The 15,082-nt window shown below is 38.7% G+C and overlaps 1 protein-coding gene across 1 annotated transcript in view; it reads right to left on the bottom strand.

Moving 5' to 3' along the window:
- HECTD2 (HECT domain E3 ubiquitin protein ligase 2) overlaps positions 1–8,554 on the bottom strand; it is a 46,633-nt gene extending 38,079 nt beyond the window's left edge. Inside the window, exon 1 of the mRNA XM_015818809.1 lies at positions 8,297–8,554. Within this exon, the coding sequence (XP_015674295.1) occupies positions 8,297–8,554 (258 nt within the window). The remainder of the gene's footprint in view (positions 1–8,296) is intronic.
- Between the last annotated feature and the right edge of the window lie 6,528 nt (positions 8,555–15,082).

Raw genomic sequence — 15,082 nt, 5'->3', positions numbered from 1 at the left:
TAATGTTTTGTTAACAGTTATATCAGTCTTTCCTCCAGGAGCTTACGGCCATTTTCATCAAAAGCTCTCCTTACTTTGACAACAATGTTCTTATGATGTAGGATTGGATTGAGAATAACTGGCCCAAAGTCATTAAGTAGGCTTCTGTGGCTGAAAATGGTTTGAACCTGACTCTACCTGTGCTAGTCTAATACCTTAACCAGTATGCCACAGGCTCTTTCCTCTGTTCAAGGCCAGTTTTTTCACACAAAAAAGCTCCTTTTTGCCTCATATCATTATAATAAATATTTGTTATGGACAATTAACAATAAAAAACCAATAATTTTTGGAAAGCAAAAATTTTAATTGTTTGTGCCTTTCCCCTTCCAGAGAATGGGTGACTGCAGACTGAATCAGATTTCCATGGGAGACTGTAGATTTATCTTCAAAAAGAATGTAGTGGCCTTTGTATCCATAATATTTATTTATAGGTAATGAAATAGAAGTAAATGCTTGATTTACATTTTCTCTCTTTCCCCAAATTAAAATGAACATTTTCAACTTTGAAATAATTTTAGGTACGTTTAAGTTACCAGCTATGGACTGCAAAAATCCAGACCACCACTAGATTGCTGCCAAGCCTATACAAGAGTGCCTGGATTTTTGGCAATGAGATCTGGTAATGCTGAAGTTCATGTATCAAGAAAATGTGAAAATAGGGTGCTTATAAGCAGTAAGCTATCTGAAGGTTAGCTATGCCAGAAAAAGATATGTGAATATTCCCAAAAGAAACCATGCCTTAAATTTTGTTTTTGAATTAAAAAAAACCCCAGTACATTCCATGTGCTAAAAATGTACATTTTTTAAAAGCATTAGAGGAGTCCATAATGCTCTATTTGTGCACTGTTATTTCAGTCTTTATTCTAAAGAAAAAGAAATGACAGAAGCTAAAGTGTGGGAGGGAAGGGTGGAGTAATTATGAATGAACAATATATTTTTAATACTAAATGCTATTCAGATTTTACAAACAGGTTGAATGGGAACTAAAATTATAGAATTAGAGATAAAAGCAGAAAGGTGGGGGGCAATGAGGTACCAATTTTGAATGCACAGTAACACTTTGAAACTATCTCAGTTATGATCTGATAGAACTGGAGGATGTTTTTAATAACCCAAGCAGATAGGGGAAGGGGGAAACAAATAGGGGTAGGGAGCATGGATAAGATATACATAACTGGAACCTATCCAAGCAACAAGTCATTTAAACTTGTGGTACGCAGGTACTAATCATAGAAGCTGAATGATAATTTTCAGTTAGTAAAGGCTAATGGTTAAGATGCTGGGTTGAAGAAGAAACCCAGGTTCTGGTCTACTCTGTCATGGAAGCTCATTGGGGGAGGACTTTTGGCAATCATTCTCTCTCAGCCCTAACTATTTCACAAGAACGGAGTTGTGGGGAAATGGGGTGAGGTAGTAATATGCATAGGGGTAGTCCTCAACATATGGCCGTAATGGAACTTGCCCATTGCTGTTGTATGTTGCAAAACAGGTCGGTCATGTGACCCATACGATTTTATAACCTTTTTGTGGTTATTAGGTGAATCACTATGGCCATTAAGTGAACCAATTGTTTATGTGATATTGCCAAAACCCAGAAGAAAGTATTGGGTTTTGGCAAAACCATTGTAAAACATGATCATGTAACCATGGGACACAGCAAATGTGGTTGTACTGCAGAGCACTTGAAGTTCACTCATGTGAGGGGGCCCAACTTTGGAACTTTGAATCTAGGTCATTAGTCATCTTTTTCGGGTCTAGCATAACTTTAAATGGTTGCTAAATGACCAGCTGTAAGTTGTGGACTACCTTTGGTGCCTTAAATTCCTGTATAGATAGTCCTCAAATTACCCCCCTTCATTTAGTGACCATTCAAAGTTACAATGACTTATAGTTGACTTATGACCATTTTTCACACTCCACAACAATTGCAGCATCCCCATGGTCATGTGATCAAAATTCAAACACTTAGCAACTGGCATGTATTTATGACGGTTATACTGCCCCAGGGTCATGTGACCATCTTTTGTGACCTTCTGACAAGCAAAATCAATGGGGAAACCAGATTAACTTAACAACTGTGTTACTAACTTAACAACTGCAGTGATTCATTTAACAACTGTGGCAAGAAATATCATGACATGGGGCAAAACTCACTATAATGATCATGTGACATACTTAGCCAAAACATAATAAGACATTACATGGTTTAATGTAATATGAAGTCATTGGGATATTCTTAACACAGGAGTTTTCAAACTTTACTATATACGAAACTCTAAGAATCCATGAAAATCTAAGAGAATCTAAAATGTCACTTAAACACAACTAATCACTAGAGCTTTGCCTCCTATTCAGGAGTTCTGGCTTCTACATCCTGAAAAACTTTGAAAATTCCTAATATACTCTGAACATTGCCATAATTGAAATAGAAGATTCATTGACCTCGCCCTAGGAAGACATAAATTCCTAGAGCAATGAAGTGCTATTTTTTATCACAAATGATAAGTTAAAATGATTACAAGCAGTATCTCTGCATTCCATAGATATAAAAATAAAATAAAATAAAATGCAGACTTTTGCAGCACAAAAACCCACATTATAAAAACATTAAGCCGTTTTATAAACATTCATCTAAACTTTTAACTTATATAACACCTTTTGTTTTTTTTAGTTACAGTATGGACAATTTCTTTTGGTTTTTTTAGTTACAGTATGGACAATTTCAATTGTTTTTTTTAGTTACAGTATGGACAATTTCAATTGTTAAGCCACTGAAACTTTGATTATCTTTATTGTCCCCAGATTTGGCAAGTATTACAGGCATATCTTAAAGCAGGGCTCCCCAACCTATCGTCCGCGGCCTAGTGGCCACCGGACCCTGGGAATAGCTGGTGAGCCCTGCCCCACTCGCGGTAGCACCGCCGCGCAGGTACTAGCGATCCCATGTGTGAATGTGTGGGAACATTAGCATTGCGCCAGTGTGCCGTTGGCCTGTTTGCGCATGCACACGCATGCCAGTGTTCGTGCCATGGGTGCATGCAGCCCATTTGTGCATGTGCATGAGCGTCAGCGCGCCCTGGGCATGTGTGGCCCACTTGCGCATGCGCCCCCCCGCTAGCACCACCGATGCGCATGTGCCCATTTGCACACACGTGTCCTGGCCACGTGTGTGCACATTTCCCTACTGCTCCCTTTCCTTCCGGGCCACCAAGCCAGAAAGTTTGGGGAACTCTGCCTTAAAGAATTAACAGCAGTAAAGTCTAGAAATTTGCCCTTAGAGAACTTAAATCTGTGATTCACAGATAACTAGTTTACTATAGCACAACACTCCACATTTTTTCTGTGCTCATACAAGCCTACAAGTAATCCTCAGTTACTGACCATTTGAAGTTATGATGAATCTCTCCTGGATTACTTATTACATGGTTCTGAAGTTCCAAAAGTTGCGCCCCCCAACAGTCAAGTGACTTCATGTCAGACTCTTGGCATTTGTCCTGCATTTATAGTTGTTTGCAGCATCCAGCATTTACAGACCATGTTTTACAACATTTTTTCCAAGAATGTTTTGCAGTTTTTGGCAAAAATGACCCCTAGTGAACAATGGACTTGCTTTATGACTACAAAGTTTGCTCTATCACCAGAAGGTCATTTTTTATAACCATGGTGCTCATTTAATGACTGCCACAAAAAGGTTGTAAAATCGGATCAGTCTCGGGCTGATCCCCTTTATGTCTGTGATGACTTACGATCATAATGGACATTGAGGACTACATGTATCATATTTCAGTTTGAGTTAGGACGCCCACTTGCAGAATGCCAAGGTAGCAGAGTGAATATTTTCCCATTTTTAGAATTTTAAAAATTATTTGAAATAAAGGAGATGCAATACTTCCTTTTTCTATATTTGTTTAATATGTTTTATAAGCACTGAAGCTTGTTACCAAAATATCATTGTGTTCTTGAATCTCCATCTGTTCCTCTCCCTGGATATGCTGAAGCATTTATTTAACATAGTTGTAATTTTTACACATTTTTATAGTTTCTGCTTTTGATAATTCTACCCAAACCATTCAAGAAAATAAATTTAGTATGGATGAGTATTTCAATACACCTCTATTAAAATTGATTGTCATATCTCATGTTATAAATAAATTTCAGAGCATTTACTAAAGAAGTCAATATTGACTTCAGTTTTATGTATTTGATATATGATTTGCAAAATGAAAAGCAGTATAACAATTGAAATATGCAATAAATCAAACTGATGGCATTTAAATAAGATGTCTGCCCAATACAGGTAGTCCTTGACTTACAACCACAGCTGGAACCGGATCTTTGATCACTAAGCAATTGTTAAGCAAATTATCATACAACCATACCTGATTTTACAACAATTTTTATTGTGGTCATTAAGTGAATCCAGCTTCCCCCACTAACTTTACTTGTCAGACGTCAGCTGGGAAAATCAAGAATTGCAATCACATGACCACGGTGTGAGAATTGGTGTAAATGAGAGCCCAAATTGTAATTATGTGGCTCTGGAGGTGGTGCAAGTCATAAATTTGAGGACAGATCTTAAGTTATTATTTTCAATGCCATCATAACTTTGAACCAACATTAAACAAATGGTTGTTATCACATACACTATTAGTTTCTGTGTTGATACTGATAAAAGACTATTTTCTTCTAAATAAGGCAGGGAATAGGCTCACAGAGGAAATTAATCCCTCTCTTTTTTTACTATTGGAGGGAAGGTTAATCTGGAATCTTTCATATGTTCAAAAATGTCAGGATAGGTTTGAAGATGATGCATTATCATTATTACCATTATCATTGCCATGGTAATATCTATTATTCTGATCAGTCTGGCCTTATTCCTGCCATCACCTCTACTAGGTGCATTTTGGCATACTTTGTAAATAGAACAACCCTGTCAAAACTATTAATTGCATTCCTATCAAAAGTCATTTCCCTGCTGTAGTGAAAAGGAAACATTTCTATCAGCTTTGATGGGACCCCTTTGTTTCACCCATTTTTCATACTGGATGCCTCTAAATTCCCTGAAGGAGTGCTGGATTAACAATGGTTTAGAATAAACCTCCCATTCCAGTCTCTTAGATCTGGCCTATAGTTTAATAACCAGAAAGTGTTCTAATCAAATATGCTTGTATGGTGATACACATCTATCTGAAATTGTTGAAATCCCATGATATTGAAGCAAGAACTGTAAATGAAATACCACATATGTAATTCTGCATCTGTTTCAGCTATATCAATAGTGACTACCAAAAGAATATGGAAAAATACATAATGTAGTGTAACAAATGTCTCACATGAACTGGACTTCATGTTTTTTTCAAAGCTGGCCCTTAGAATTTTAGATTGACCATATTCAAAGAATGTTCTTTTTTACATGTATTTTATGTTTATTGGTTTATATTGGTTTCTGATATTTGATTTTGATACTGAAATTTGGAATGGTGCATCTAACTTTGTCAATGAGTTAGTTATAAGTCAACCGTATTATCTCAACATGAATTATATTTTAATGTTATTAAAAGGTTTAACAAGGAATGTAAGCTTAATAAAAAGTAATATAAAATAAGAAAAGAAAAAGACAGAAATCAGAAACTCTATACTTTTGTCTACACTTTTAAATTTAAGAATTTTCTAAACACGGTATAATCGGTTCAGTGTTAGTTAGAAATATTAGTTCATCTGAGGATGTTCAGTATTTGATGAAAGAATAACTAGTGATTCACTTCCTCTGCTGCCTTTCCAGACAGCAAATTGAGTATTTTTCTGGGAGAAAGGCTTAAAGTAAAAAGAAGCTCACAAACAAATCCAGAAAAAAGAAAGATAGTTGTTTTAAATATTCAACCTCACATAAACTAATTTAGCCATTAAGATACAAAGGTTTTTTTTCTTTTATTTCTGTGCTAGTTAGAACTGGCAAATACAGTTTGCAAATACATCATGCAGTTGTTGCCATGTTCAAAATGCCTTTCTACTTTCCATCTGTTATAAGGACACTTGTTCTTAGCAATATAGCACCATAATAAGCTACTGATGATTGAAGGCTTTTTCCATTATGCTATGTCTGTAATATTCAGCACAATGAATTGAATGTGAGTGACTACGACATTGTTAATGAAGATCTCTACTTCAGATCATTTCATATTATTACGTTTTTTAAAATCATTTAACATTGGATTTAGGATAAATGCTTTTCTCCACTATGAGTATTTTTTCCCACTATGGAGATGCTTATGCAGTCTTTTAAAAACAGTAATAAGTTTTGTGTAACAAGTACCTTTCTTCCTTCCATCTGTAACACAAGTGTCAAAATACAACTTGCCCCTACATCCATCAGTTATAAGAAAACTGCCTGGCTTGCTTTTCGCAAATATTTCTTACTATAGTTCTTAATTTTATTAACCATTTTCTGGCTATGGTGAAATATAGCTTTTGAAAGGTAGCACAGATGCTTGGTGTCAGAGCAGCAGTTGTGGAGATGAAACAAAGTACCCCGGAGCTCTATTTCTTTTCAAAATAACACTACAGTGGCTTGTTGATACTTTCCAAGCAAAAATACCACTGCGAATCCTGTAAGCAGGAAAAATGCATTTCTAAATCCAAGCCTCAGTGAGCAGCAGACACTTATATTGAGGTAGTGCTGAACAGTTGTCTCACTGATACCTTGATAACTTCCTATTTCTTCTCAGAATAAATTAGATGGAAGGGGAAATAGGCAGGAATTAATAATGCATTCCTCCAATTTTCTATTTGTGCTGTAGCTGTAACTAGGCAGCTTTTGTAAGAAAGGAGGTAGTTGGGCAAGAGACTGGTTGACTTGGAGAAATTATTTTTTAAAATGCAAGTATTTTTAAATTTGTATTATTTGCTGATTTGTATTCTTTGCTTTTATCCTGGTAATTCAGAAAAAAAATCACAAGTGCTTTCTATAGTTTCAAATGTAACAGCACTTTGGTACTGTTATTCCTCATACCTTCAGCTATTACAACTGTTTTGTCTGATTTTATTGAGAAGGGGGGGGCTAGAAATCAGAACAAGTGACTATGGTGGAAAATAACAGCCTATGTTTAACTTTTTTTAAGAGCAGTAATTCCCCTGCTGTTTTCATGACAGGCATGCATCTTTCCATGGGACATAAACAAATATACTACCGGTATCAGGCTAATACATGATGCAACACACAGTAGTTCCAGAAATAGTTTCTTACTCTTGCATAACCTCCTGCCCTCTGCATTAAAACAACAAAAAGCAAGTTCAGAAAGGACACTGATTTGTTAATGGGCTAGATTAATTCTGAAGGAAGAAATGTGAATATTATAAGCTAATCCTTAACACCATAATATTAGGGAGCTATCACTAGCCTGGTACTCTCCATGGTGACTGGCAGATGATAGTACTCAACTCACAAATCTGGAAGACACCAGATTGCAAAAGAAGACATAAATTATAAGTTATTTATGCAAACATTTGTTTTATAGCAGTCCTCTAAGTTTGGTATTATAAATGAATTTAGATAAACTTGCGGAATCAGGCTACATTTGTTTGCTGGAGAAGTGATGGGAATCATTGTGTGCTCTGTATAAGGAATAAACCGGGTGCCTGTTAAATTTAATATCCAACAATTGTTTAGAAGTTTTAGCAACTAGGTTTTTGAAGTTGTTCCTTCAACTTACTTCCTGCTCCAACCCTTCTAAATTACCTTTCCTTGATATTTATTCATGGGAGAAAAAATAATAAAAATCCACATAAATATCACAAAGAGGTACTCAATTTAGCCTAATCCACAAACTTTAAAAAAAACCCAACCCACCTTGATTTGCCCTTTCTGCTTAGACTGGATACTTATTTTCAAATGACAGCTGAAGGAACTGGAAAACTAAGGCCAGACCAGCAGATCCAAATCTAAGGACTGAACTCTCTGCCAAGCAGAAGACCCAACTTGGCCCCATCCATTTGTCGGAAAAGAACCCATTTCCCTTCTTGTATTATACCAACTTTATGGGTGAATATGTTATCCTACTCGATTCATGGTAAGGTTTAATAAACATGCTTTTAGCTTCAATCCGGAAAACTCCAACTGCCCTTAAACAAGGCAAAAAAACCCCCATCAAATAATGTATCTTTGCATGCAGTCCCCTTGGGACAAGACAGCATCTCCGAAAGAGGAAGCCTCCTATTAACGGTCCCTTCCTGGAGCAGGCAAGCAGGGGCTGATCCTTACCCCAGAAGCCGACCTCGATTCAGGCAGGTGAGGAGCCAGTTCCTCGCCTTCTCCCACTCCGAGTTTCCCCTCTTCTTCCTCCTCCTCCTCAGCTGCCATCCCCTCTTCCGGCGGCTGGGATCCCATCGCCTCCGCAGACGGGGGATCCGCGCTTTCCTCTTTTACGTCGCAACCCAGCATGAGGCGTTTGTCGCCGACCGCAGGCAGGAGATCCGAGGCGGCAGCTGCGGCGGAAGGCGGCGGCTTGGGCAGCGCCATGGCTCCCTCCGCTCCTCGTTTCTTTCTCTCTCCGTCTCCCCCTTCTCCCTTCCCGTCAGCCGCCTCTGGGACTGCCTGCCATCCTCTCCTTGCTCGGCTCCGCTCTGCCCAGCTCGCCTCCGCCTCCCTCGCCCGCCGTTACCTCAGGCAACCTCCTCGCTAGTCCGGAGGCGGCCACTGGATCGGGGCTTTAACTCCTCGCCCCCTCCCTTATCTTATCCTTCTCTTCCCCCCCCCCCCCGCCAATGAGAGAGAGAGAGAGAGAACTTCGATCTGCGCGTGCCGCTTCTTCCCCGTCCCGCCAAAAGCGCCCGAGCAGAGTTACGGCGCTCCGTCCCAACCGCCCCAGGACTAGCGCCGCGGAGATGCCCGCAGCGCCTCGCTCGCTCCTCCGCGGTCTGAAGAGGGCCTGACTAGGCGCTCCCTGCCCGGAGCGGAGCGGAGGCGGCCGCGGGGGTTTTAGCGCGGGGGTCCAAGCAGCCCCGCGCTGGTCCAAACAGCGAAGGGAGAGGCGAGACGTGGCAGCAGCAGCAGCAGCAGCCCCGGCGAGCGCCTGCCGCCTTCCCTCATTGCTTCCCCACCCGCGGTGAGGGAGGACCCGCCAGTTGAACAGCCAAACTACGGCGGTTCCTCTCGCCTGCCTCGCCCGCGACTCGGGCAGACCTCCTTCGTCCGCACTTCCCCACCCTTTCCCTTTCACTGCGCTTCGAAAACGGAGCCCGCCATGTTGGTCTGAAGACAAGATTGCCGACTAGAAGGACCGGGTGTGTGGGAGAAAGAGTCGCCCCGCTTACGAAAACTCCGTATTTTGCCAGGGAAGCGCAGAGGCTTCCCGAGCTAGAGTGAGACAAGGGAGCTCTCATTACGCAACTGCCGCAATTCAGAGGTTTTTTTTTTTTTTTTTGAATCGCACTGTTTGACGTCACGTATAGCGAAGGCGGACGACAGGTTGCTAGTTCTAGCGGGGGAAGGATGCGCGCGGTTCCTTAAGCTAGGCGGGTAAAACCTCAATAAGGTCATCAGTTGTCCTTCTGCCTTCCTCTTCGTCTTACTTTCTCCTCTCCCCTTAGGTTTTAGTAGGGACCTGCTATTGCTTTACATACACGAGGGCTACCAAAATCCGGATGGCCACTAGATGACTGCATGGGGCCATGGAACGATTCCATTTTTTTTTTAAAAAAAGGATGATGAATGTACTTTTATTATTTGTATGTACAATGCATATCTTTGAGACCTCTTATGAAAGTATATAAATATTTTAATTTGGTTTTATAGGGTTCACCTTTTACAAAACGGAAGATGCTTAAAATGGCAACTACTGTAGCATATTTTAAATTTTAGCACATCTTAAAAGAGTTACCAAGTTCGTTCATGTTCGTAGGGAGTACAAGTTTAAAAGTGCAGTTTCACCTCAAATCCAGTAGCTGCACTATGCAGTTAATAGAAGTAAACTTATTTTTTAAATAACTTAGATTTTTTTACACTATAAAGATTAAAAAATGAATAGAAAAAAAAATAAGTAAAATAATAAAAAAAAGATTACAGTAAAAAGCATTTAGTGATTTTTTTTAAAAAATGCTTCTGTTAACGATGTTGGAAATATGTAAAACTTGCTCTCATTCTGCTCAGATCAGGTCAGGATGGCAAAGAACATTCCAGATTACTAAAAGCTGCACAGATAGAGAAATGAACTGTTAGACATTTAAGCATGAATAAGTTTTGGATGTAAATTAGAAATTACAGATTTTCATATTTTTGAGCTCAGGACAAAGCATCCCATGTTCCAGACTTTTGTACTAACTTGGGGACAAAATGGAATGTTTTGTTTCAGTTATTTTAAGCATTCTGGTGCTGCATGACTGATTTATTTTTAAATAATATTCTTCCAAGCCATGAAGTCTTAGTACACTAGACAATAAAATGGCAGTCATCATTTTCATCCCTGTTGCCCCTGTCTGGAACTGATTAAGTGGGAGAGCAATACAATGAGTGTGAAAACCAGTAAAGCATATACAGCATTGTTTACTACTGCTTTTAATGTATTGTTATTCTTGCATGTTCTCCTGTTGCTTTCCTTTGGGCAACATTTTGCAGCTGTTTGCAAAAAAGTACTGTAATATTTATTATTTATTTTATAGGAATTTTAGTGCTAATTTTTTTTTAAAAAATTATCCTTTTGAACAATTTGTGTGTGATAAGAAACATTCATTATAGTAGACCATTATCTCAATTAACTTTGTCAGACCTGGTAATAAATAAGTTTCCAAAAACTCATTCCTGCATGTTGTAACAACAGAGGCCTCATAGACTTTGATAAATTGCTTTATTGCAGTCAAAGAAATAATTCATATAATGTACAAAACATAAACCTAATGAAGAGCACAAGATCAAATTCCAATTGTCTGTCCATCCCAGGGTTTAAGAGCTAAGAGTTTCCTACCTACTTTTTCAGAGGATCTTTGGTTTTGAGATCTTGGCTGTCATCTTTGCAACTTTAGACATCTGTTCTATGTTCACACAAGAGTTCAGTCTGGCCTTGTATTCACTGCTTCTGTTCTTGCCAGGACAATACACTACAGATCAAGAAGCTTGTTTCAGTTCCAGCTGTTTTCCAGCTGTTACTATGGAACATTTAAGTTCCATATAAACACAATTAGGGGAATCTGCATTTGAAGTCATTGGCTTCAAAATGGTGGTTATTACCAGACAATAGAAAGCAAAGGAATCCCTGTGGATTTTACTCCATTAGTTGTTGCTGACTATAGGGGGCTGTGCTCATCTCTGTTTTAAGGTCATTCATTCAGCACTGTCCGAAAACATTTCCACCATCCTGTGGCCAGCATGATGTTGTGGAGCGCTGTTACCTTTCCACCAAAGTGGTACCTATTTATCTACTTGCATTTGCATGCTTTCAAACTGCTAGGTTGGCAGGAGGCAGGCACGTGGTGTTTGGGTCTCGAACTTGGGCTGCCGGCTTTCCAGCCAACAATCCCAGTGTCTTAACCGCTGAGTCACCATGTTGCCCAGACAATAGAAGCCATGCCCCCTTTGACACGCATGCAATGCATATGACACTTTAAAAAGAAGCAGGGCTTTGATTACCAAGTTGTACCTCTTATTTTGAAGTCAGTGATCATCAGTGCCAATGCCACTGCCACTGCCAATACTCCTCCCAGAAGTTCGGATGGATCATATATTTACAAAGTCTTAGTATGGCCACACTTGGAATACTGCATCCAGTTTTGGTCACCACAATATAAAAAAAGATGTTGAAACTCTGGAAAGAGTGCAGAGGAGAGCAACAAAGACGATTATTTGTATTTTTAGTTATCAGAGGAATGTCATCAGCAAAGCACAGGACATTGATGTTTCTTCCCAAAATTTTAAAACAATGCTGATCTTCAAATCTTCCCTAAATGTGTATTCAGCCTGTTGGTTGAATACTGTAGATAACAGAGTATATAGCCTTTCCCCCCACTTCTGTTGCTGAAACTAGAGTCAATCTATTTTACCATATTCTCCCAGATTGTGGTTTTCTATCTAATACATAGGTTTTGCATGAGGAAAAGGAGGAGTTCTGGTATTCCCACTTTCCTAAAGACTTTCCATGACTTGATATGGTCAATACAATTGAAGGCTTTTCTATAATCAGTGGATCATATTTATTTATTTTTGGAATTGTTTGACTTTCTCAATTATCTAGTGTTCATCAGTCATAACATGATGTTGATGATGATGGTGATGACAATGATAATTCCAATATCTTCCTAGATTGCTACTGCCTGGTGTATGTGCCTGCTTGCTTTAACTAGGCAGCTGGGATGACATTTATGCCTTGGGTATATGCTATTCACTCTCTTTTCCCATAACCCTTCCCCCCCCCCCCCAGATTACATGGCAGGCTATAAAACCTTGCCTACTGATTTATTATTTGTTCAAGTTTCTGGCTGGCTTCCTATGTCTATCTTAATAATACCTTTCAGTTGTTTATTGACATTAATTGTAGATTTGAGAACTTTCAAATCCTTCCCCAGTAATATTAATAATTTAGGGTTTCAAACACTTTCAGCTCCAAGTAATCTTTTACTGAGTGAATTGGTTTTAGGAAATCCAAATTATTTTTGCAACACATCAGATGTTTTAAAGCTTGATTGACAATTGGCAGATCCAAAGTATTAGTAGCATTTTTTGCTCAGGGACATCAGAAGGAAAATTTTCCAGCAAAGTTTAGGCTGGGATCCCTGAAAGGCCCTCATTGTAAAAAGACCATATTCATTTCATGAACCTTAATTGGTTAGGGTTGTAATTATCAGAAGAAATTAAGTGCAGAAACCAAAACACCAGGAGAAACAATATATTTTTTNGAGAGAGAGAGAGAGAGAGAGAGAGAGAGAGAGAGAGAGAGAGAGAGAGAGAGGTTTATTTTTTACATGGCAAAGATGTCTAAATCCAAATACTTTGTATGATTAAAAAAAGAAAACAAATGTGAGTTAATAAAATTCTGCAGCTTCTTAAAAGAATCATAGATGGATATATTTAATTTTGTATGGTTTGGGAAAGAAAGATTAAAACTAACACTTCAGGTAACAGGATTCTATTCTTCTTCATGCCATCAAGTGGCAGTCATAGACTACAGTATGCTACAGAAACTCCACTCACTTCATTGGGTGACAGAAAATGCATTTTTCAACAAATGCATCTAGAGGGCTACAGTTGCTCTTGTAAATGTAACATAAAACTATGATCAGGTTTATAAACAATTTTTTTCTGGGGGTTGAGGCTGCATTTAACAGGATTGTTCAGAACCATATATCCATTCATTTGTGTTGTGTTTTGTTTTACACCTCTACTGTATTTTTAAAAACAAAACAAAACAGTTTTTTTCTCTTCCTTTCAAGCAACTTCTCTGTCTTCTTTGAATCTTCACATGAGTTCAGTGGCACTTTCATTGACATGATTGTGCAATTTAAGATCACAATCAGGCAATTATCGAGCTTTCCATTTTTTCCCCAAGTCGTTATGTGTGAAATGGTTATGTCATTGCTATTCAATGTGAGTTTAAAAGTTCTATTTATAACAACTTTTCAATAGCTTGTGGCTATGGTTATAAGCAACACTTACGATATGAAACATTTAGAGCTGAAGAAGACATATACCCTCCTTATATATCGTGTATGCCAAATACCATTAGTTTTTGAAATGCTTAACTATTTAACACTGCAAGATTAACTTGAAGTTTGCGTCTGTTATGTCATCCTAGTTGGATTGTATAAGTGGAATATAAAATCTTTGTCACCATACAAAAGTATTTATCCCCAAACAGAATAACAAAGTTGAAAGGGACCTAGTCCAACCCCCTGCTCAGGCAGGAAGCCCTATACCATTTCAGACAAATGGTTGTCCAATCTCTTCTTTAAAACTTCCAGTTTTGGAGCATTCACCACTTCTGGAGGCAGGTTGTTCCACTGGTTAATTGTTCTAACTCTCAGGAAAATTCTCCTTAGTTCTAGATTGCTTCTCTCCTTGAGTAGTTTCCATCCATTGCTTCTTGTCCTGCCTTCAGGTGTTTTGAAGAATAGGTGACCCCCCTTCTTCTTTGTGGCAGCCCCTCAAATATTGAAGCCCTGCTATTAATGTCACCTATACTCCTTCTTTTCATTAAACTCGACATATCTAATTACAGCAACCATTCTTTATATGTTTTAGGCTCCAGTCCCCTAATTATATTTGTTGTTGTTGTCTGCACAATAAACCTGCAACAGTTTTTGTATATGTGCGGATATTTTTTTTACTGCAGCAGCCCTGATTATACAAAGAAAGCATAAATGTTATAGCTCGGTGGTTGTCAACCTGTGGTCCGTGTGATCCCCGGGAGGCCATGATGTCGTCACAGGGGTCTGCGAAGGCTTGAAGAAATTTTATGATTTAAATCTTGAATTAGGTCTTGGTAGTCTGTGGCCATGGTGCATGGCCACAAAATGAGGTCCCTGGTGAACCAAAGGTTGAGAACCACCACTCTAGCTCATTACTTGACAGATATTGTTCTCATTCAGGAATATAGAATAAACAATATGATATATGATGATATCTTTCTCTTTGCTCCTCTATTTCCTTTGGTCCTTTTCATTTAACTGCACTTCTCTCACCTTCCATTCCTTGCCTTAGTTTTTCTCTTTTACGTTTCCTTAGAGTGGTAGTCCTTCTTCCTCTCATTTTGTGCTGTCAATGATTCTCTTGCCTTCTCATATCCCTCATTTCCATAATTCCTTCCTCTCTTCCCACTCTCAGAGCATCTGGTTCCTCTAAAGTGGGCTGTTCCATGGCTAACATCCTGCCAAAGCATTGCTGTTAAGCATTTCCTTCGAACTTCCTACTCACAAATCCATCCTATTAGCTGTGATGAAGTACAAGAAAAATCTGCAATCTAAGCCAATAGATCTGCAAGTTCAAGCTGAATAAAGCCACTAAAATAAATAGAAGTTATGTTAGATATTGGCCTCTTTGCTTCCAGAAATAATTAAAATGGAT

This window comes from Protobothrops mucrosquamatus, unplaced genomic scaffold (genome assembly GCF_001527695.2).
Source record: "Protobothrops mucrosquamatus isolate PMUCROS unplaced genomic scaffold, P.Mucros_1.0 scaffold792, whole genome shotgun sequence".
Taxonomy (NCBI): domain Eukaryota; kingdom Metazoa; phylum Chordata; class Lepidosauria; order Squamata; family Viperidae; genus Protobothrops; species Protobothrops mucrosquamatus.
The sequence above is the reverse complement of the archived record's forward strand: the minus strand, read 5'-3'. Positions and strand labels throughout refer to the sequence as shown.